Here is a 24428-nt window from a genome sequence, read left to right as displayed (position 1 = left end):
GGGCCTCCTGAGCATAGCCCACGACACAAACATTCTTTCTTCCCAACTCCAGTACCTGGGCAATGAAAGGGGGCGAGAGTGACAGAGTGCAAGTTGAACATACACCCTGTAGATCCATCGTTTTGATATTACTTTTTGATCACTCAGCCTCTTTCTACAATATTTTCAAATGAAATTGTAGAATATTTTTCAACTTTTTTCAGTAGGAATGTAATAAATATAATGCTCCCATACATAATCCCAAAAGTTATAAATTTCAACCTAAACTTTGTTAATCAGAATAGAGGATAATATTTTATCTTGAAATAACCTAGTTTATTTCAAAGCTTTAAAAAGACACAAAACCCAGAAAATTAATCATCCTGATGCAATGAAAATAAATCAATCTTCCAAAAGGAGAAAGAGGTTCTTTCAGGATGACTATCTAGTCAAATAAACAGATGTGCTGTAAGGACACAAAACCACACCATGATTATTAGAGGCAAGCAGCAACTGTAACAAACTGAAAAGTAAGTATCTCCTTGTTTCTAGGCAGACTGCTTATTGAACCACCCAGGAGCACCACTAACACAAGAAATGAACACACACAGATCAATATCCACAATATGACACCCATGCAGAAAAAAGTCCAATGTGGCTAAAAGACATCGCTAAGTGGCTATCTGCTCCTAACAGAACAATATTGCTCTAGACATTTGGCATGGAGATGATAATCAGGCTAAAGATATTCACCAAGCCAAGCAATTGAAATTCACATCTTAGAAATGCCAGAATCATCCGAAGTGGAGGCTCAGAAATGTTCAAAACCCTAAGAACAATTAAAGGAGACAAAAAGAAGAGCTTAATTTTGTGAGTTAGCAAGGCAGAAACATTAACTGTGGATGGCAGTCTCTGTAGAGGTGTATGGAGATGTGGGAGGAAGCGTGTGGATGTGAGGGAATCAGGGGGGCTGTGGGAATGTATTGATGAAGTGGGGGATCATCAGGATATGGTGGAGAGATGTGATAGATTTAGAGGGATATGGGGCATTACGGGGGCTTCTTACAGGTTGGGGGCAAGAGGATTGAGGGATGCTGTGGAGAGTGTGGTGGCGGGGTGGAAGTGTGTGTGGAATGTATGGCGGGTGTGAGAAACAGCGAAAAGATATTTGGGAGTGTGGGAGTACAGGGGTATGTGGGTTGTGTGTGGCAGGAGTATGTGTGGTGGGTGTATACATGGTAAACACTCAATGGGCATATATACATGTATATGCATGCATGTATACCTGTGCAACTGTCTGTGCATTTGTGTAATGGCACAAATAAGTGCTTATTGCTAAATTTCCTTCTGATTTAAAATTTCTTCCTTAAAAATTACACTATATACAATCACCTTTCACAAATGGCAAAAATTCAAATTAAAGTTGTAGATGACTACATTTGTGGAAATATCCCCTCTATTTTAAATAAAGCAAGCTGACTTTCCTCACAAACTCGTGGAATCAGTGTTGGACTAGCCCAAGTATTTAAGATCAAGAACTTTATTGTATGTTTGTTCCATAGTTTGAGGACCTTGGAAATGGACTACTAAAAATGAAATCACTAGTATGTCATCATATTCCTTCTCTGAAACTACAAAAGGCAAGTGATAGTCTTATTTCCAGAAGCATGATCTCCATGCCTGTTTCCTATTAACCAGAGTATCATCAAATCAAGCACGGATAGGGACTAAAAACTGAACAAATACACACACATATACACAATTCCTTTCCAGGACCCTGCACAGTGTTTTCTCCTTGTTTTCAAAATTGCCCCACCATGCCTTCTCTAGTGCTCCTCTAGCAGATAGCAGTGTGTCTGAATGAATACCACCAATATTTCAATAAGCATCATATTCCATAGAAACAGTCATAATTTGTTTGACCATTCCTGGGACTGGTTTCTCATCTCAGGACTATTTTAAATTTCCAGCCCATTTTGAAGAATAGGGCCAGGCTTTGACTAAAGTCAAACTTCAGATGTAATTGTAGTTTTGGCCTTCTTTCGGTCCCCAAACGAACAGTTATTCTACACAAATTTTATTTTCTACCCGTATTTTAGTTCATTTGGCAGCACTGAGACCTACATAGATTTTCTTCCCAGTAAGATGCCTCTTGTTCATTTACCCACACAAATATAACATATTCAAAATAATGTATTCCTGAGCTTAAAGAGGATTTTATTTTCATCTTCTTACCTCTGAATTGTTGAGGTGGCATTTATGAGTTCCTGAAAACCAGCCATCACTTGAGCATTGGTCAATGTCCACTTTCTGAAGATTTATGTCAACTTTCATGACACCCCTAGAAACAGAAAAGGATAAAAAGAACAAATTAATCTGGACATTTATGATTTCTCTGTATTTTAAGCTTGAAATTAGAAAATTATCATAAAGAACATGCCAAAAACTGTCAAATTGCCTACTCATATTCAACCAAAGTGCACCAAGAGAAGACACACAGTACAGGAAAATCATTAAGTATTGGCTTTATGTAAGTCCAAAGGCAGGGAGCTGTCTTCACTTCCTTATATAATGCCTGGTACATAATAGGTGCTCAATAAATATGTGTTGATTGCCTGAACTCCAGGACAATATTGCTCTAGACATGGCAGAAAATGTGACTCTAAAATAACACTTGCTCTCAGAACCCCTTCTAGTAAAGTAAATTAAAATAAAGCCTTCAGTTCATTTCTTTCTACTCCTATTTCCCATTGCAGGGCTAGGAAGATTGAGGAGTAGGGAGGACAGTATCAGAAAGTAAGCATCTCTTTCCTCTGATCTCTCATTCTAATAACTCTAAACAGCTCTTTAGGTCTCCCAGTGTTCCACATTAAACAGAGATTTGCCTCACTACAGAAATGATGACTACATTCTTTTTTCTTTTAAATCTGGAAACGAAGAGACTGCATTTCACTTAGCCATTTGAGAAGTGTCACTAAGAAAGACAACTCACAAATTCAGAGCCAGTCAAAAGCTAAATTGCAAAGAAAGCTCCAAGTTGGGCTACAATTCCTCCACTTGCTCCAGCCAACTTTCTCTCTCTATTTTCCTAAGATTCCCTCCTTTCTATTTTTCACCACCGGCAGCACCACTAGCAGCAGTTGCTGCAGAAATATCTGTCCAACACTGCACTATCACACATGGACTTTATTGAAATAAGTATTCTGCATCCTGGGCCCTGAAGCTTTACAATGTAGTTTTTCATAAACTTAAGTATATATACCCCACTACAAACTACTCAAAGTAAAAACACATTTTTGAGGCCCCACAGCCCTAATTTAAACAATTTTTCATTATGATATCACTCATATATATAAAATATAAAAGTAGCCTCAAATTCCTGATTTTATAGCTCCTGTAGCTACAAAGAATCCCACACAATTACAAAATAAATGCAAACAAAAGTATAAAACCAACAAAAACCAAATTTAAAATATTAATTTAAGAAAACCAAAAATTATGCTTTGCCAAAACAAAATCACCTCTCAAAACAGGAATATAGTACTGACTGCTAGTTCAGCAATCCTATTTTGCCACACATCTTATGACTCATTTCTCTCATCTCTTTTCTCCTTTTAAACTACTGTGAAGCATTCTAACAGCATGGCTTAATGCCATTTGGGCTTCCTTTGGGGTGAATAAATCATTTCTTTTTTCAGTCTGCCTCTGTTCTTTTCTTTAACCTGTGAGAAAAGTACTACATTACCTAGCGCCTACATGCTCAAAAGATACACAGAAATATATAGGGACACTAAAACCTCCTGCCAGTGTTTGGTTTATCCAGATAATCCAGAATATGTTTGAGTTGATTTTCTAGATGATCAGTGAAATGAAAACACAAAAATTACAGAAAACACGCTGATCATTCAGAAATATAGACCCCATTCTGCAAAATATTACTGTTGTGGGCCATAATGCAATAAAACAAATGTTTATGTGATAAATAAATGGATTTCCAAGTAACCTAATGCCTTAATCCAGTTCATGCCTTTCCTCTTTCAACAAATATTTATCGTCTGGTATGTGCATATCACTGTAAGATAACACTATGCACAACAGAAAGGCAAACCTACCCCCAAGGAACACTAAAAGGCATAAGACATTTTGAAAATGACCAAAGTGTTTAACGGACAGTAGATGCTAAATCCTAGAGGATTTGGAAAGCTATCACTTGGAGTAAAGTAGGGCTTCAATAACCATTCGTTGACTTACTGACTGCTTTCACTACCAGAACTTTCAATCGAACTAGGTTCCACCAAAGTTAATCCAATCATGTAAGCCCACTTCTGGTTCTACTTTATGCTCTTTGGAAATAACTTTCTTTCACTGATTGAGTAGATACTCAGTGAGTGCTTACTATGTGCCAGAATTGTTCTTGGTTTTTGAAAGGCATCAGTAAGCAGGAACACAAAATCCTGCCTTCATAGAGTTTAATTCTAGTGTGGAATAGAGAAATAGGTAAAATAAATGACTAAATTATACTATACTTTACAAAAAAAAAAAAAGTTCCATGGGGAAAACAACTTCCAGCAGATAAAGGGGATGAAATAGAAAAATTTTAAATTTTTTTTAAAGGGTGGTGAATAAATCTCACTGAGGTGAAATTTCTGACTCAACACAGTTCAAGGCATAATTAGAGCTGGTTTATAAGCACACACTAAATCACCAGTATCATAAAGCTTCTCACCGGACTACTGTTGTCCACTACATTTTGGTTATCTTTCTTGAATATCTTATTTAGAAAGTATTTGTAATTGGCAAACTAATCAATATGCATTTCTACTCGTTCCACAATGGTTGGTTATAATGAGGTCAAGTTTTTCTCAACAATCCTACCATAGCAGTCCTGTTCCCAGACAGTGGAAATCTCAAATCTTCCAGCTTACTCAGACATCGGCTAACTTGGAAAATAAAAAGCTGCAATTACTGTGATCGTTTGCTTCCCTGGAGAAAACTGACTTCAGAAAAAGGCAGCTCAACTGACTGAAAGCTTTCGCCCTTCATTCCAAGTTCGTACATGGAAACTAAAAAGTCACCGCAGACCTCAAGCCCGGCCCGTGAAGCATTCCAGGCTTGTGCAAAACCGTGGAATATAATGAGCTACGTTTCCCAGCTGGGAAATCAACGAGGCTTCTTCATTACAGCCTAAGCCTGGGCGCCCAGAGACTTACAAAACCCTGGGGAAGGCGCTGTAGACTTCCTGTCGGGGGGAAGCGAAGGTTTGGGGGATATAACAGAAAGAAAACCCTCTCTTTGTAGGGAAGAGCATCCTGCCGCCGAAAGGGACGCAAAGATCCAACACCTAAGGACCCACGTGTCCCATTGCAGACCAGGCAAGGGGAGAGCCCCATCGCGCCTGTGCCCTCTGTCCCGAGTGGGCATCTCAGGGGTTGAAGGGCTCCCGGGAAATTCTGAGAGTGAAAAGCTGGCTGCTGTTTCATGGCCTCAGGACAGGAAAGTGAGGGTAAAAAAAAAAAAAGCCTGTAAGTGGCCTCCAGAGAATGGAAAATATAGCAAATCAGATCCCCTAAACACCTGGGTGCTTAGCTACACTACAGACCAGCATTTTCCTCTATGTGTCCATTAATACAACAACAAGCCCGAAGCAGGATTCAGCCCATCAAACACGATTTCCCTACTGGTCTTTCTCTGTGAATGGACCTCCAAGTCAAAGCAATGGCCAAGTGCCATAGGTTGGACTCCCTTTGTGCTTCTTGTATCTTGACTCTTCTCTTCCATATTCATGGCCACTGCCTTGCTTCAGGCCCTCATCTTTCACGGGTTAAACAAATTTAATACTAGCATACTCTTGGGTCCTGTTTGGCATTGCTCCAAGTAAAGATCCTGGTTTGTAGCTCTTGAAGTTTATATGGTTTAGGGACCTTCTTTAAGAAAAACAAAATCATGAATACACATTTATGTGACGAGATGACCTTTGGCCCTAGGTCTTTGGGTGGTAACTGTTGGATGGGTAGGCACCATGGGCATTAAGAATATTACCAGAAGCCATTTCTATACCAGAATGACCAGCAACTTCACTATACACAGAAGTGACCACAGACAACTTTAACATATATTGCTAAACCCAGACTAAAAAAATCCTAAAGTTCCTCCAGTTTGCAAAACTACCCAAAGCCTAGGAAAAGTGTAATGGAGGCACATTATACCAGAAAGAGACCATTGCATTCAAAATATCTTATTTTTGCAAGTTTTATGAGAACAGTTGACCACAAAACTCATTTCTAGTACCCATTCCAGGATTTTAGAAAGTTCCCATGCAAGTAAAGGTTGCTGAAGCCCAAGAATCATACACTGCTTTCTATGTAATATTTGAGACATATAAACCCAATCCTGACAATTCCCTACTTGAAATCAATATTACTCACTTTCCTAAATAATAAAATCCACGTTCCTTGGAATGACATAATCAGGGCCCTCCTACTTCTAACTTCTCCAACCACTCTCATGCATATATTCCTTATTCCAGACAATTCAGAAATACATTTAGGGCCCTAAAAAATTCATGCTATCTCAAACCATTCTTTCACAGACGTCTTTATACCTGAAATCCCTTTGCCTAAACCATACCTTACATTATAACTCCTACCTGGCCACTTTCTAAAGCCTCCCATGAACTCCAAGTCTGATATGGAAGAGAGTCCCTTATTCTCCCATAATGCAGTGTGCTTACCTTCTTCATATCAATTAGCACACTATATTATAATATTTGATTTTCAATGATATGTTTTCCCCACTAAAATTTCCATGGTCTATATCTTTTTTAACATTTTTCCTCAGCTCCTAAATCAGCCCACACCCAAAATTAACTTTGGAGGAACTACAGACATGAGAGAAGCAAGGAGAAGCTAAACTGACATCCCCCCCACCCCCCAAAACATACCCAAGCAAATTGAAAGTATCATAAACTGCTATGGAGGAATGGATAGAGAGACTGGACAGATTGATGGAAAGACTTGAAATTCTGCTTTTCCTCCCTCCTCGTGTTACCTTGGACAATAATTTTTCTGCTCCATCACTACAAAAAAAATGGACAGTAACAGCATATATAGTCAACATTGATGGGATATCAAGGTAGAAGTTGTGCTGAAATTGATTGATGAAAACAGGTGTCTGTAGATCAGCTGCCATCAGTCATTCACTTCTAACAATAGACAACCAGAACAGAATCCGGTGCCTGGAAACGGATTGCTGCCATAATAAAAACTCTAAATCTATGCCAGTGGCTTTGGGAACAAGCAAAAGCTAAAAGGGCCTCAGTGATGGTTAATGAAAGTGGGAATTTGTTGGTCAGTTTTGAAGGACAATGAAGAAAATGTTATTGGAGGCAGGAACAAAAGGGACTTTTTGTTATATAGTAGGTAGAAAGTTGGACAGCACCGTCACCTGTGAACAAGTGAATTTGTAGATCCAGCTGAGGAAGTTTCTAGACAAATGCAGAAAGTACTACACTTGGCTCTTTCTAGCTGCCGCTGATAAATATAAAAAGAAAGACATGGACTAAAGAAGGAGCTGGTTTGTGGTTTTATGTTTTGGCTTTTTGAGACAGAGTCTCTCTCACCCAGGCTGGAGTACAGTGGCACGATCTCAGCCCACTGCAACCTCCACCTCCCCGGCTGAAGTGATTCTCCTGCCTCAGCCTCCTGAGTAGCTGGGACTACAGGTGCGCACCACCACACCCTGCTAGTTTTTGTATTTTTAGTAGAGACTGGGTTTCACTATGTTGGCCAGGCTGGTCTTGAACTCCTGACCTCAGGTGATCCACCTGCCTCAGCCTCCCAAAGTGCTAGGATTGCAGGCATGAGCCACTGTGCCCAGCCATGTTTTGGCTTTTTAACTGTGGTAAAATATACATAACACAATTTACCATTGTAAATGTGTAAAAATGTGTAAACCATTTTTAATGTATGCTTTTGTAGTATTGAGTTCATACATATTATTGTGCAACCAATCTTGAGAACTCTTTTCATCTTGCAAAACTGAAACTCTGTTCCCTTTAAATGACAAATCCCTATTCCCCAACTCTGCCAAGCACTTGGATTAGAACTACTTTTCTACTTTCTGTCTCTATGAATTTAACTACTCTAGGTTCCTCATGTATGTGGAATCATACAGTATTTGTCTTTTCATGACTGGCTTATTTCACTTAGTATAATGTCCCCGAGGTTCATCTATGTTGTAGCATGTGTCAGAATTTCCTTCCTTTTTAAAGCTTAACAAGATTCCATTTTATATACACATCACATTTTGTTTAGCCATTCATCTGTGGTGGGCCCAATGAGTTCCTTCCCCCTTTTGGCTATTGTAAATAATCTTGCTATGGTGCCGCTTAGATTTTTAACAAAATTTAGAAGAAATATAAAAAGCCAGGACTGCTGAATTTGAAATAAAACTTTCTACGGAAACACAACAAGAAAATAAAATATGGTGTATTAGTTTGTTAAGGCTGCCATAACCAAATATCTCAGACCGGGTGATTTAAACAACAGAACTTTTATTTTCTCACAATTCTTTAAGCTAGAAGTTTAACATAAAGGAGTCAGCAGAGTTGCTTTCTTCTGAGCTTCTCTCCTTGACTTGTAAATGGCCATCTTCTCCTTGTGTCTTCACATGGTCTTCCCTCTGTGCATGTCTGTCTCCTCATTTCTTATAAGGACATCAGTCATGTTGGATTAGGACCCACCCTAAATGACCTCATTTTAACTTACTTCTTTAAAGATCCTATCACCAAATACAATCACATTCTGAGATATTGGAGGTTAGGAGTGCAACATATCAATTTTGGAGAACACAATTCTTACCATAATATATGGTATCCTGATTTATATCCTGGAGCAAAAAAGGGGCATTAGTGGAAAAACAGGAAACTTGAATGAAGCCTGTAGTTTAGTTAATATTAGCTCCTTACTTTTGATAATTTTGCCATGGTTATGTAAGATGTATTACTACAGGAAGCTGTGTAAAGAGTATATAGAAACTTTCTTTTCTAGCTTTACTAATCTTCTGAAAGTCTAAAAGTATTTTAAAATAGCTTTAAAAACTTTCTAGTTATAGAAAACTAGTTTTTTAAAAAATAAGTAAATAAATAAGGGAGACTCGGCCAGGCGCGGTGGCTCACGCCTGTAATCCCAGCACTTTGGGAGGCCGAGGCGGGTGGATCATGAGGTCAGGAGATCAACACCATCCTGGCTAACACGGTGAAACCCCGTCTCTACTAAAAATACAAAAAATTAGCGGGGCGTGGTGGCGGGCGCCTGTAGTCCCAGCTACTCGGGAAGCTGAGGCAGGAGAATGGCGTGAACCCAGGAGGCAGAGCTTGCAGTGAGCCGAGATCTCACCACTGCACTCCAGCCTGGGCGATAGAGCGAGACTCCATCTCAAAAGAAAAACATGGTAATAATAAGGGAGACTCAAGAATTAAAGAGACAATATGCAAATAAACAGAAAATATGCAAATAATATGCAGAATGAAGAGACAAAAAGGAATGTTTAAAAAGCAGTATTAGGATAAATTGTTCTCTAACAAACTTTGAAAAACTAAAAGAGAAGGATTAAAAGGATAAGATGATAGACAATATAAAATGCCAGTTTGCCCCAAATGGAAGAAAAAACTTTAATAGCACAATAAGCATAAAAAATTTAAATCATTCCCTTCCCTGAAAACTTCAGGCCTAGATGGCTTTATATACGAATTCTACCAAACTTTTAACGAACAGTTCTGTTTTCATGTTTTCACACACACAAAAAAAGAAAAAAACAACCCACCCAGCTCACTTTACATGATTTTTATTCCAAACCACATGAGGGCAATAAAAAAAAATGCAGCCACCTTTTAACTATGCATGTAGATTTAAGAGTCTTAAAGGAAATATGGGCTAAACAAATGTTTACATATATTAAAATAATTATGTCATGATATAGTGGAATATATATCAGAATGAAAAGTTGTTTTAGCACTGGAAAAATATATCAAAAAATTCAAAATAAATGAGAAAAAATTATTTTAATCAAACTAAAGAGGGATTTTACAAAGTTCAACAACTAAATTATTTTTAATGGCAAACTACAAATAGAAGGAAACTTTCTTAAATTCCAAAGTTTGCCTCTACCAACATTACTCTTACGGGAGAAGTTTTTTTTTAAGATGTTCCCTTTAAGGCAAGAATGCTTACTGTATCACTGATGCTATGTAACATAGTACTGAAATCTTGACTAATTCTGTAACAACCAAAAAAACTGAAAAAGAAAAATGAGATATAAAGATCAGAAGTGAAGACATTTGTCATTATTTGTACATGATATGATCATTTAAAATCAGCAGATAAATATGAGAATAAGAAAGTTCAGCAAGGTTGCTGGATACCAGATCAAAGAACAAAAAGCACTGGCATTTCTCTACAACAATCTCCAGTAAAAAAAATTGTAACTAAAAAGACAACATTTAAAATAGTAACAAAACCTACAGGACGGGCACCACGGCTCATACCAGTAATCCCAGCACTTTGGGAGGCCAAGGCGGGTGGATCACAAGGTCAGGAGTTCGAGACCAGCCTGGCTAATATGGTGAAACCCCGTCTTTAACAAAAATACAAAAATTAGCTGGACATGGTGGCCGGCGCCTGTACTCCCAGCTACTTGGGAGGCTGAGGCAAGAGAATCGCTTGAACCCAGGAGGCAGAAGTTGCAGTGAGCCAAGATGGCGCCACTGCACTCTAGCCTGGGCAACAAAAGCAAGACTCATCTCAAAAAAAAAAAAAAAAAAGCTATAAATTCTCTAGTAGTTAAGTAAGAATACACAAAACTTCTATGGAAAAATTTTGAAAACTCTTAATGAAGAACAATAAATGATCTGAATTAATGGAGAAACATACTGATATGGTTTGGATCTGTGTTCCCGCCTAAATCTCATGTCAAATTGTAATCCCCAATGTTGGAGGTGGGGCCTGGTGGGAGGTGATTGGATCATGAATGGCTTAGCACCAACCCCTCAGTGCTGTTCTTGTGACGGTGAGTATGTTCTCGTAAGTTCCGGTTGTCCAAAAGTGTGTAGCACACCCCGCCTTGCTCCTCCCATGTAAGACACCTGCTCACACTTTGCCTTTCATCATGAGCAAAAGCTCCCTGAAGCTTCCCCAGAAGCAGATGCTGCCATGCTTCCTGTACAGCCTGCAGAACTGTGAGCCAGTTAAACCTCTTTTCTTTATAAATTACCCAGTCTCAGGTATTTCTTTATAGCAGTGCAAAATAGACTGACACACATGCCATTCTCTGAAAGGGGATAATTCATTGTAATAAAAATGTCAATTCTCATCAAATGAAAGTATAAAATTAATGCACAACCTACCAAAATTCTATATGAATTTGAGAAATAGCTTAAGTTTAAGTAGAATAATAAAAGTTGTGAAAAAGAAAAAGAGGACTTGCCCAACCAAATATTAGGACATACTACCCAATTGTGGCAGACATGAGAAGCCATGGAACAAAATAGAGAGCTCAGAGACAGACATATGAATATGAGGCACTTATACGTATGATAAAGGAAGGTAGTATTAGGAACTTGGGCCACTAATGGATAAATATAATAACTGGATCACTACCCAATACCATGTACACAGGTATATTCCAAATGTTAACAAGTTGACTGCGAAAGGTAAAATTATAAAGTTAGTAGTTGATAACATAAGAGAATATTTTTGTGACAGGGTATCAGAAGGCTTCCTAAATGCTACGGCTTAAATGTGTCCCCTAGAGTTCGTGTGTTAGGAACTTCATCCCCAGTGCAACGGTGATAAGAGATGGTGATTGGTCATAAGGGCTCTGCCCTCATGAATGGATTAATGTGGTTATTAAGGGAGTGGGTTTGCTATAAAAGCAAATTTGGCCTCCTCTTGTGCATGCGCTCCCCCCATCCCTTTTTCCTGTGCACGAGTAGGCTCTTTTGTCCTTTCAGCTCCTGCCACAAGATGACACAGCAACAAGACCCTCACCAGGTGTGGCCTCCCAACAATGGACTTCCTGGCCTCCGGAATTGTGAGTCAAGCAAACTTCTAATCATTTATTGTGAGCCAAATAAATGTCTAATGATTGTAATCACTATAAATTACCTAGTCTCAGGTATCGTTATAGTGGCACAAAACACACTGAGACAACAAACAAAACCCAAAAGCATAAAACACAAGGCAAAATTTTGATTAAGTGAAAAACATCAGAAATTTTTTAAAATTGTTTTTTTCTTTTTTCTTGAGACAGTCTCTCCCTCTGTCGCCAGACTGGAGTGCAGTGGCACGATCCCAGTTCACTGCAACCTCCGACTCCCTGGTTTAAGCGATTCTCCTGCCTCAGTCTCCCGAGTAGCTGGGACTACAGGTACCCGCCACCACGCCCCGCTATTTTTTGTATTTTTAGTAGAGAAGGGTTTCACCATGTTGGCCAGGTTGGTCTCAATCTCCTGACCTTGTGATCCACCCGCCTCGGCCCCCCAAAGTGCTGGGATTACAGGTGTGAGCCACCACACCCAGCCAAAATTCTGGTTTTCAAGGGAGGACATTATGGACAAAGTTAACTGAAAGATGACAAGTTGGATGATTTTGCAATGTCTAAAATTTACAAGGATATAATGTCATGAATACACCAAGATTTCTTGCAAGTCAACAAAATATAGCAATTATAATAGGAAGTGGGCAAAGGATAGAAACAGTTTACAAAAAAATTAAACCCAACAGGCCCACAAGCATATGAAGAAATGCTTGAGCACATTGGTAATCAGGAATGCAAATTAAAACAATAATGAGATACCACTACACATTTGTTAGACTGGCAAAAAAAAAATTTAGAAAGCTGTATAATGCCAAGTGTTGGCAGGAATGTGAGGCTATAGGAACCCTGCTGGTGGGTCTGGAAACTGATGCACGCTGTCTAGAAAGTAATCTTACAATATTTAGTAAAATTGAGTTTACCCCTCCCTATGACTCAGAAATCCTGCTTTTGGATTTCTCATTCGAAGAAATCCTCACTCATTCATAAAGGGGCATAGAACACACAGTATTCAGCAGTAGAGAAATGGATTGGTTGTATATGTAGCAACATTAAGAGATTTTTAAAGCAGATTTGTGTGGATAAAATGCAAAATAATGAGGTATCTAACAACTATTTAATCAAAATTATTTACAAACAAAATAGCACGTGAATAGAAGAATACACTGCACAGGCTAGTTGTAAATGGGGTGGGTTCAAGGGAAACAAGATACTTTTTTGAAAATGGAAGAAGAGTGATTTCCTTTCTGTCACTGTGTAACTGAAGATTCTAGATTCATAATTTCACGACTTTTAAGTTTTAGCTGAAGTCATCTTTGGGTGTCTTCCTTATCTGTGTGCGTCCCATACTAAGAAAACATTGCTCACAAAAACACCCTGCATCTCTATCATTTAGCTCAAGCCCAGAACTACAAAAAGTACAAGAGCACCAAGAACACAGTTCTCCTAGGGCTTTAATGACAGAGAATATATTTGGCAAATCTACCACAATTAGGCATGACCTTAGTACCAAAGTACTTGGTGGCTGCTTACTTAGCAAATATAAGCAGACAATCTAGGTTATTTGAGGATAAGGCTAACTTTTCCTCTAACACAATTAAAACTTAAGTCACAAGCCACTGAGTAAACAAAGCCGGGGTCAAGACACCAGAAACCAGATAGGATTTTGGAGCCAAAGATTAAAATAAAAATATAATATCAACAGTTAACTAACATTTCTTTTTATCTGTAACACTTTTCAGTTATAAAATAGATTGTAAAATAGATTGTGTGTGTCCCTACTACATGTAAGGCTCTTTGCTAGGTGGTAGTGCAGATGCAAAGCACAGGATATCACTCTTTAAAAGATTCTGGTTTAGTGGGAAGAAAAAAAAAAAACAGAAGTAAAGATATAATTTACTCATTCATTTACTCAAAATGCATTGAGCACTGAATTATCACTGTTACTCTATATTCTGTTCAGCCCTCTAACGTGGCATTGTGCCATGATGAGGGTATTCAAGAATAGGCAATCCAGTAAGCAGACACAGATCATTTAAAGGTTTGTCTTATAAGAGGAAGAGATAGAGTGGTACATAGATCTAACAGTAGTCAAAAAGAAGAATAAAGGAGGTAGAAAACCATATTCCATACAATTTACATATTACACACAAAAGAGAACTGCCTAAAGAAAACAGGAAGTGGCTGGGCACAGTGGCTCACACCTGTAATCCCAGCGCTTTGGGAGGCTGAGGTGGGCGGATCAGAGGTCAGGAGTTCAAGACTAGCCTGGCCAATATGGTGAAACCCCATCTCTAATAAAAATACAAAAAAAAAAAAAAAATTAGCTGGGTGTGGTGGCACGCACCTGTAGTCTCAGCTTCTTGGGAGGCTGAGGCAGAAGAATTGCTTGAACCCAGGAGGTGGAGGTTGCAGTGAGCTGAGATCATGCCACTGCACTCCAGCCTGGGCAACAGAGTGAGACTCCATCTCAAAAAAAAAAAAAAAGAAAGAAAGGAAAGAAAGAAAGAAAAAAACAGGAAGTGACCTGCTTTCCTGTACAGTCTCCAAGTAATCCCAAACCCATGCTCTAGTGGGTTTGCAGGTTAATTCAGGTGAAAGCAGGTTTGGGACCTACCTAATATGACATTTTGTAGAGGCCACCATGTGGTCAGGAAATGTTGAGATGTTCTTGCTGCCAGCACAATGTGACACAGTTCCAGTGCTTCTCTCTGGTCTTTTACTTCTCAATTCTAATACACACACACACACACACACACACACACACACACACACACACACACACAAATTCACATAGGACCAAAGAATCTCATACTGAGAACCGTGGTTCTGGTGATGAAATGGTTGATAGAAGAATATCATATATACCAATATAAGAGGTACAGGATGCAGATTTTGTTTATTCTTTTACAAAAGCCTCTTGAATACCATCATTTATTTAGTTGTCAATCAACTTTTAAAAAGTGTTTTCCTCCTTCTCTTTCAATTATAACGCTGTAGGTAATTGAGACAAAGTTTTCTTTTTTCAAAACTTTGCATTTCTAAATGCAACATTTGCTAAAATTAAAGTAAAATCAGGAAAAAACAATCTCTGTATGTTTGCTAGAGATGCAAAATTATCATTATTGGCATATTAAAATGTGAAAAATCAATTGAAATAACAATGGTTACCAACCCTGACCAATAATAAGCCATGTGACTAATGGACAAAGCAAACACATTCTATAAACCCTGCTCTGCACAATTGAATATACCATGTGGTAAACATTATATTTTAAACTCCTACAAGTGTTTAGCTCTTTCCAGTTTTCAAAGAACTTTGGACATATATTACCTCATTTTATCTTTCCCAAACCACTAGGCATAAAATACATAATTGTGTTAATGATAGCATAAAAGTAAAATAATATCAAAAGCAGCTAACCAATATACCAGAGAATATTAATTAGGAAAGGCAGCATTTACATTGTTATCTGGGTCCTTAAAGATCTTATAAATGAAAACATGAAACCCACTAATCAACCCCAAAACCTGCTTGTTCTGCCAGCTATACCTTTATGATTCTTTAAGTAGAATCATATAAAGTCAACCTAGGAGTAAATATAACTTTATGCTCTATCCCAGGAGTCCCTCAACCCCTTGGTCATGGACTGGTACCAGTCCATGTCCTGTGAGGAACCAGGCCGCACAGCAGGAGGTGAGCAGCAGGTGAGTGAGCATTACCACCTGAGCTTCACTTCCTGTCAGATCAGCGGTGGCATTCGATTCTCACAGGAGCACAAACACTATTGTGAACTGCATATGCGAGGAATTTAGGTTGCATGCTCTTTATGAGACCCTAATTCCTGATGATCTGAGGTGGAACAGTTTCATCCTGAAACCATCCCCCTTCCCCCACCATCGATGGAAAAATTGTCTTCCTCAAAAACTAGTCCCTTGTGCCAAAAACGTTGGGGACCACTATTCTATCTTACGATTCAGTTTAAAAAGGGGGGAAATAGATTAATAGAGTCACAGCAAGAGAAGAAATCTGTCCAGAAGCACGAAAGAATGAGTCATAGCAAAAGGCACCTGTTGGGAGAAGCAATCTGCCATGGGCCCTGAGCTTCCCATCATGGTCTTGCTGGATATGCCAAGAATGTCAAGTCCTGACTTAGCCACTTGGACCCTTTCTAGGGTTGTGTTTTGCAGCGATCAGCCTCGAAGGAATGAGGTAATGTCTCCCCCCAGACAAAGAGCAGATTTCCTTCTGCTTAATGTAAAGGCAGTGAATCTCTGAGTTCATAATTCTCCTCCTATAATGCAACCCATTCATGTGCAAGTATCCATTATGGGCTCTTTGCATTTCCCCCGTGGGACTTGGGCAAAAGTGGGAACTGACACAGACAGACTTGAAACTCTGGAATAATTAAGTCCTTTCTCTCTGATCTAGGAGCCTTACGTCTTCTGGCAGCATCCATAAAATAGTCAAGAATCAGCTTGTTAGCTCACAAGTAAAATCTAGGTAGGATCTACACAGCACCTTTAAAAATCACCTGTCAATCACCCTACCTTCTGGCAAGTAAATTATTTAACCATCAGAAATCAAAGCTGCATGTCTAGTAAACCTTGAATACATGTACATAATAGGCAGCCAGTAAGAATAGTGCTACAGAAGTATATTTAAAGAATTGTGAAATATAAGTCAAAACACAGTGTAAGATATTTGGTATGCATTTATTAGAAAACAGGAAAAATATTTAACATATATGTTTTACAACAAAGATATATATCAAAATGTTATCAATTATTAACTCTGAGCATTAAGATTGTGGGTGATTAGAATTGTTTGTCTGTTGGTTGATCATTATTTTTTATAATTTCCAAGTGAATAAATATTTTTATAATAGAAAAAAGTTAAACTTTAAAACTAGAAAAATAATTATTTCACTGCTTTAAAGTCCTTTAGAGTAACAGATTTCAGTCTTCCAGACTTTTTCTCTTCTACCAATTAAATGGGTTGTTCTTATATTTAATCAACTATTTCTTAAAACTCTGGATATTTAAGAACCCATATCTGGGCCGGGTGCGGTGGCTCACGCCTGTAATCCCAGCACTTTGGGAGGCCGAGACAGGTGGATCACGAGGTCAGGAGATCGAGACCATCCTGGCTAACACGGTGAAACCCCGTCTCTACTAAAAAAAATACAAAAAGTTAGCCAGGCGTGGTGGTGGGCGCCTGTAGTCCCAGCTACTCGGGAGGCTGAGGCAGGAGAATGGCATGAACCCGGGAGGCAGAGCTTGCAGTGAGCCGAGATGTGCCACTGCACTCCAGCCTGGGTGACAGAGCGAGACTCCATCTCAAAAAAAAAAAAAAAAAAAGGACCCATATTTGGATGTGAACTCAACACTTGACCAAATGGACTGAACAAATATCTATAGAACTCTCCACCTAAAAACAGAATATATATTCTTCTCATATGCACAAGGCACATAATCTAAAATCATCTAAAGAATCAGCCATAAAACAACCCTCAGCAAATTAAAAAAAAAAAAAACTAAAATGATACCAAACACACTCTCAGACCACAGTGCAACAGAAAAAGAGAAATTAATACCAAGAAAATTGCTCAAGCCTACACAATTACATGGAAAGTAAACAACCTGCTTCTGAACTTCTGAATAGCTTTTGGTTAAACAATGAAATTAGGGCAGATATCAAGAAATTCTTTAAAATTAATGAAAACAAAGATGCAACATAACAGGATCTCTGGGATACAGCTAAAGCAGTGTTAAGAGGAACGTTTATAGTGCTAACTGCCCACACCAAAAAAGAAGGATCGCAAATTAACAGCCGAACATCACACATAAAGGAACTAGAGATTGCATAACAAGAAAAAAGAAAAAGAAAAAGGGACTACAGAAACAAGAGCAAACAAACCCCAAAGTTAAAAGACAAGGAATAACCAAAATCAGAACTGAACTGAAGGAAATTAAGACATGAAAAACTATTCAAAAGATCAATGAATCCAGGCGTAGGTTTTTTGGGGGGAAAAAAAATAGAACACTACTTAGACTAATAAAAAAAAAAAGAGAAGATCCAAATAAACACAATTAGAAATGACAAAGGGGACTGTATTAGTCCATTTTCATGCTGCTGATAAAGACATACCTGAAACTTGGTAATTTATAAAGAAAAAGAGGTGTAATAGACTCACAGTTCCACATGGCTGGGGAGGCCTCACAATCATAGTGGAAGATGAAACGCAAGTTTTATATTGGTGGCAGGCAAGAGAGAGAATGAGAACTAAGCGAAAGGGGTTTCCCTTTATAAAATCATCAGGTCTCATGAGACTTATTCACTAGCATAAGAACAGTATGGGGGAAGCCACCCCCACGATTCAATTATCTCCCACTGGGTCCCTCCCACAACATGTGGGAATTATGGGAGCTACAATTCAAGATGAGATTTGGCTGGGGACACAGCCAAACCATATCAGGGACATTACCACTGACCCCACAGAAATGCCAAAAAAAAAAAAAAACCCTCAGAGACTACTTTGAACACCTCTGTGCACACAAACTAGGAAACTTATTTTTTAAAAAATGGATTCTGATACCAAAGCCTGACAGAGACACAACAAAAAAAGAGAATTTTAGACCAATATCCCTGAAGAACATCGATATAAAATCCTCAATAAAATACTGGCAAACCGAATCCAACAGGACATCAAAAAGCTTATCCACCATGATCAAGTGGGCTTCAACCCTGGGACGCAAGGCTGGCTCAACATACACAAATCAATAAATGCAATCCAGCATATAAACAGAACCAAAACAGAAACCACATAATTATCTCAATAGATGCAGAAAAGGCCTTCGACAAAATTCAACAGCTCTTCATGCTAAAAACTCTCAATAAACTAGGTATTGATAGAACATCTCTCAAAATAATAAGAGCTATTTATGACAAACCCACAGCCAATATCATACTGAATGGGCAAAAACTGGAAGCTTTCTCTTTGAAAACTGGTAGAAGACAGGGATGCCTTCCCTCAACACTCCTATTCAACGTAGTGTTAGAAGTTCTGGCCAGGGCAATCAGGCAGGAGAAAGAAATAAAGGGTATTCAATTAGGAAAAGCAGAAGTCAAATTGTCCTTGTTTGCAGATGACATGATTGTATATTTAGAAAACCCCATTGTCTCAGCCCAAAATCGCCTTAAACTGATAAGCAACTTCAGCAAAGTCTCAGGATACAAAATCAATGTGCAAAAATCACAAGCATTCCTATATGCCAATAAGAGACAAACAGCCAAATCATGAGTGAACTCCCATTCACAAATGCTTCAAAGAGAATAAAATACCTAGGAATCCAACTTACAAGGGATGTGAAGGCCCTCTTCAAGGAGAAATACAAACCACTGCTCAATGAAATAAAAGAGGATACAAACAAATGGAAGAACATTCCATGCTCATGCATAGGAAGAATCAATATCGTGAAAATGGCCAAACTGCCCAAGGTAATTTATAGATTCAGTGCCATCCCCATCAAGCTACCAATGACTCTCTTCACAGAATTCGAAAAAAACTACTCTAAAGTTCATATGGAACCAAAAAAAAGAGCCTGCATTACCAAGACAATCCTAAGCCAAAAGAACAAAGCTGGAAGCATCACACTACCTGACTTCAAACTATACTACAAAGCTACAGTAACCAAAAACAGCATGGTACTGGTACCAAAACACAGATATAGACCAATGGAACAGAACAGAGCCCTCAGAAATAATACCACACATCTACAACCATCTGATCTTTGACAAAACTGACAAAAACAAGCAATGGGGAAAGGAGTCCCTATTTAATAAATGGTGCTGGGAAAACTGGCTAGCCATATGTAGAAAGCTGAAACTGGATCCCTTCCTTACACCTTATACAAAAATTAATTCAAGATGGATTAAAGACTTAAATGTTAGACCTAAAACCATAAAAACCCTAGAAGAAAACCTAGGCAATGCCATTCAGGAAATAGGCATGGGCAAGGACTTCATGACTAAAACACCAAAAGCAATGGCAACAAAAGCCAAAATTGACAAATGGGATCTAATTAAGCTAAAGAGCTTCTGCACAGCAAAAGAAACTACCATCAGAGTGAACAGGCAACCTACAGAATGGGAGTAAATGTTTGCAATCTACCCGTCTGACAAAGGGCTAATACCTAGAATCTACAAATAACTTAAACAAATTTGCAAGAAAAAAATCAAACCCCATCAAAAAGTGGGCAAAGGATATGAACAGACACTTCTCAAAAGAAGACATTTATGCAGTCAACAGACACATGAAAAAATGCTCATCATCACTGGCCATCGGAGAAATGCAGATCAAAACCACAATGAGATACCATCTCACACCAGTTAGAATGGCGATCATTCAAAAGTCAGGAAACAACAGGTGCTGGAGAGGATGTGGAGAAATAGGAACACTTTTACACTGTTGATGGGAGTGTATATTAGTTCAACCACTGTGGAAGACAGTGTGGTGATTCCTCAAGGATCTAGAACTAGAAATACCATTTGACCCAGCAATCCCATTACTGGGTATATACCCAAAGGATTATACATCATGCTGCTATAAAGGCACATGCACACTTATGTTTATTGCAGCACTATTCACAATAGCAAAGACTTGGAACCAATCCAAATGTCCAACAATGATAGACTGGATTAAGAATATGTGGCACATATACACCAGGAAATACTATGCAGCCATAAAAAAGGATGAATTCATGTCCTTTGTAAGGACATGGATGAAGCTGGAAACCATTGTTCTGAGCAAACTGTCACAAGGACAGAAAAACCAAACACTGCATGTTCTCACTTATAGGTGGGAATTGAACAATGAGAACACTTGGACACAGGAAGGGGAACATCACACACCGGGACCTGTTGTGGGGTGGCGGGAGGGGGTAGAGATAGCATTAGGAGAAATACCTAATGTAAATGACGAGTTAATGGGTGTAGCACACCAACATGGCACATATATATATGTGTAACAAACCTGCATGTTGTGCACATGTACCCTAGAACTTAAAGTATAAAAAAAAATGGATAAATTCCTAGAGACATACAGCCTCCCAGTATTTAACCAGGAAGAAACTGAATCCCTGAACAGACCAATAACAAATTCTGAAATTAAATCAGTATAAAAAGTATAGAACTAAAAAGTATAAAAAGCCTACCAACCGGAAAAAGCCCAGGACCAGAAAAATTCACAGCCAAATTTCTATCAGATGTATAAAATGAAGAGCTAATACCATTCCTACTGAAACTATTCCAGAAAATTGAGAAGGAAGGACTCCTCCATAAGTCATTCTATAAGGCCAGCATCATTCTGATTCCAAAACCTGGCAGAGGCACACACAAAAAAATCTTCAGGCCAGCATATTTGATGAACATATATGCAACAATCCTCAACAAAATACTAGCAAACCAAATCCAGCAGTATATCAAGAAGCTCATCTACCATGATCAAGGAGGCTTTCTCCCTGGGTTGCAAGATTAGTTCAGCAAACACAAATTAATAAATGTGATTCACCATATAAACAGAATTAAAAAAAAACAGGATCATCTCAATAGAGGCAGAAAAAGCTTTCAGTAAAATTCAACATTCATTTGTTAAAAAACTTCAACAAACTAGGCATTGAAGGAACATACCTCAAAATAAGTGCCATGTATGACACAGCCGACATACTGAATGGGCAAAAACTGGCAGAATTCCCCTTGAGAACAACACAAAGATGCCCACTCACAACACTGCTATTCAACATAGTACTAAAAGTGCTGGCCAGATCAGTCAGGCAAGAGAAAGAAATAAAAGACATCCAAATAGGAAGAGAGGAAGTGAAACTATCTCTGTTTACAGATGGTATGATATTATACCCAGAAAACTCTGTAATCTCTGCCCAAAAGCTCCTAGAACTGAGAAACAACTTCAAAGTTTCAAGATACAAAATCAATGCACAAAAACCTAATATTCCTATACACTAATAACATCTAAGTCAAGACCCAAATCAGAAACACTATCCCATTCACAATTCCCACAAAAAGAATAAAATACCTAGGAATACACCTAACCAGGGAGGTAAATGGTCTCTACAATGAGAATTACAAAACATGGCTCAAATAAATCAGAGATGACACAAAAAATGGAAAAATATTCCATGCTCATGGATAGGAAGAATCAATATTGTTAAAATGGTCATACTTCCCAAAGCAATTTACGGATTCAGTGCTAGTTCTATCAAACTACCAATGACATTATTCATAGAATTAGAATGTTTTAAAATTCATATGGAACCACAAAAGAACCCAAATATCCAAGGCAATCCTAAGAAAAAGAACAAAGCTGGATGTATCACATTACCTGACTTCAAACAATACTAGGCTACAGTAACCAAAACAACATGGTACTAAAAAAAAAAAAAAAAAAAAAAAAAAAAAAACAAAAAACAGACGCATAGATCTATGGAACAGAATAGGGAGTCCAGAAATAATGCCACATACCTACAACCATCTGATCTTTGACAAAAGCAAGCAATGGGGAAAGGACTTCGTATTTAATAAATGGTGCTGAGATAACTGGCTAGCAATATGCAGAAGATTTTTAACACTGGACACCTTTCTTACACCATATACAAAAATCAATTCAAGATCAGTAAAGACTTGTAAAACCTAAGACTATAAAAACCCTGGAAGATGACCCAGGAAATATCATTCTGGATATAGGCAAGGATTTCATGATGAAGACAAGAGTAATTGCAACAAAAACAAAAATTGATAAATGGAACCTAATTAAAGAGCTTCTGCACAGCAAAAGAAACTATCCACAGAGCAAACAGACACCCCATAGAATGGGAGAAAATATTTGCAAACTATGTATCTGACAAAGGTCTAATATCCAGAATCTATAAGGAACTTAAGCACATTTACAAGCAAAAAACAGACAACCTTATTAAAAAGTGGCCAAAGGACATGAACAGACACTTTTCAAAAGAAGATAAATACATGGCTAATGAGCATATGAAAAAAATGCTCAACATCGCTAATCATTAGAGAAATACAAATCAAAACCACAATGATACCATCTCACACCAGTCAGAATGGCTGTTATTAAAAAGTCAAAATACAACAGATACTGGCAAGATTGCTGAGAAAAAAGAACACTTATACACTATTGGTGAGAATGTAAATTAGTCCAGTCATTGTGGAAAGCAGTATGGCGATTTCTCAAAACACTTAAAACAAAAATGCCATTTGACCAAGCAGTCCCATTATTGGGAATATACCTAAAGAAATGTAAATCATTGTACCATAAAGACACATGCATACGTATGTTCACTGTGCACTATTCACAATAGCAAAGACATAGAATCAACCTAAGTGCCCATCAACAGTAGATTGGATAAAGAAAATGTCATACATACACACCATGGAATACTATGCAGCTATATTAGTCTCTTTTCACACTGTTATAAAGAAATACCCAAGACTGGGTAATCTTAAGAGGCTTAATTGACTCACTGTTCTGCATGGCTGAGGAGGCCTCAGGAAACTTACAATCATGGTAGAAGGCCATGCAGAAGGAGAAACAAGGCAGGTCTTCCAGGGGGGCAAGAGAGAGAGTGGAGAAACTGCCAAACACTGTTAAACCATCAGATCTCATGAGAACTTACTCACTATCATGAGAACAGCATGGGGGAACTGCCCCCATGATCCAATCATCTCCCACTAGGTCCCTCCCTGGACACTGGAGATTACAATTCAAGATGAGATTTGGGTGCAAAAACAGAGCCCAACCATATCAGCAGCCATAAAAAAGAATGAGGCTATGTTCTTTGCAGCAACATGGATGGAGCTGGAGGCCATTAACTAATGCAGGAACAGAAGACCAAATAATGCATATTCTCACTTATAAGTAGAACTAAACATTGAGAACACATGGATGCAAATAAGGGAACAACAGATACCAGGGCTACTTGAGAGTGATAAGTAGAAGGGAGAGGAATGAAAAACTACCTATCAGGTACTATGCTTATTACTTGGGTAACAAAATAATCTGCTTATTACTTGGGTAAGAAAATAATCTTTACACCAAACCCCTGTGGCATGCAATTTACTTACATAACAGACCTGTACATGTAACCATGAACCTATAATAAAAGCAAAAAAAAAAAAAAAAACTATATTTGAGTCCAAAGTGGATCTCTACCATTTATTCAACCAAGCATGTTTGATACAGTCAGGGCAGGAAAGCAAATGATTATTTCTAAAACTTAAAGCAAATTCTCTAAATATTGGCAACCTGATTAGAAATATTTTAACA

General features: G+C 38.2%; 1 protein-coding gene across 1 annotated transcript in view; it reads right to left on the bottom strand.

Moving 5' to 3' along the window:
* GPR158 (G protein-coupled receptor 158) overlaps nt 1–24428 on the bottom strand; it is a 415782-nt gene that overhangs the window by 367087 nt on the left and 24267 nt on the right. Inside the window, exon 2 of the mRNA XM_004049181.5 lies at nt 2215–2320. Coding sequence (XP_004049229.2) covers nt 2215–2320 — 106 coding nt within the window. The remainder of the gene's footprint in view (nt 1–2214; nt 2321–24428) is intronic.

The sequence above is a fragment of the Gorilla gorilla genome, chromosome 8 (genome assembly GCF_029281585.2).
Source record: "Gorilla gorilla gorilla isolate KB3781 chromosome 8, NHGRI_mGorGor1-v2.1_pri, whole genome shotgun sequence".
Classification (NCBI taxonomy): domain Eukaryota; kingdom Metazoa; phylum Chordata; class Mammalia; order Primates; family Hominidae; genus Gorilla; species Gorilla gorilla.
This window is presented reverse-complemented; position numbering and strand designations above follow the sequence as displayed.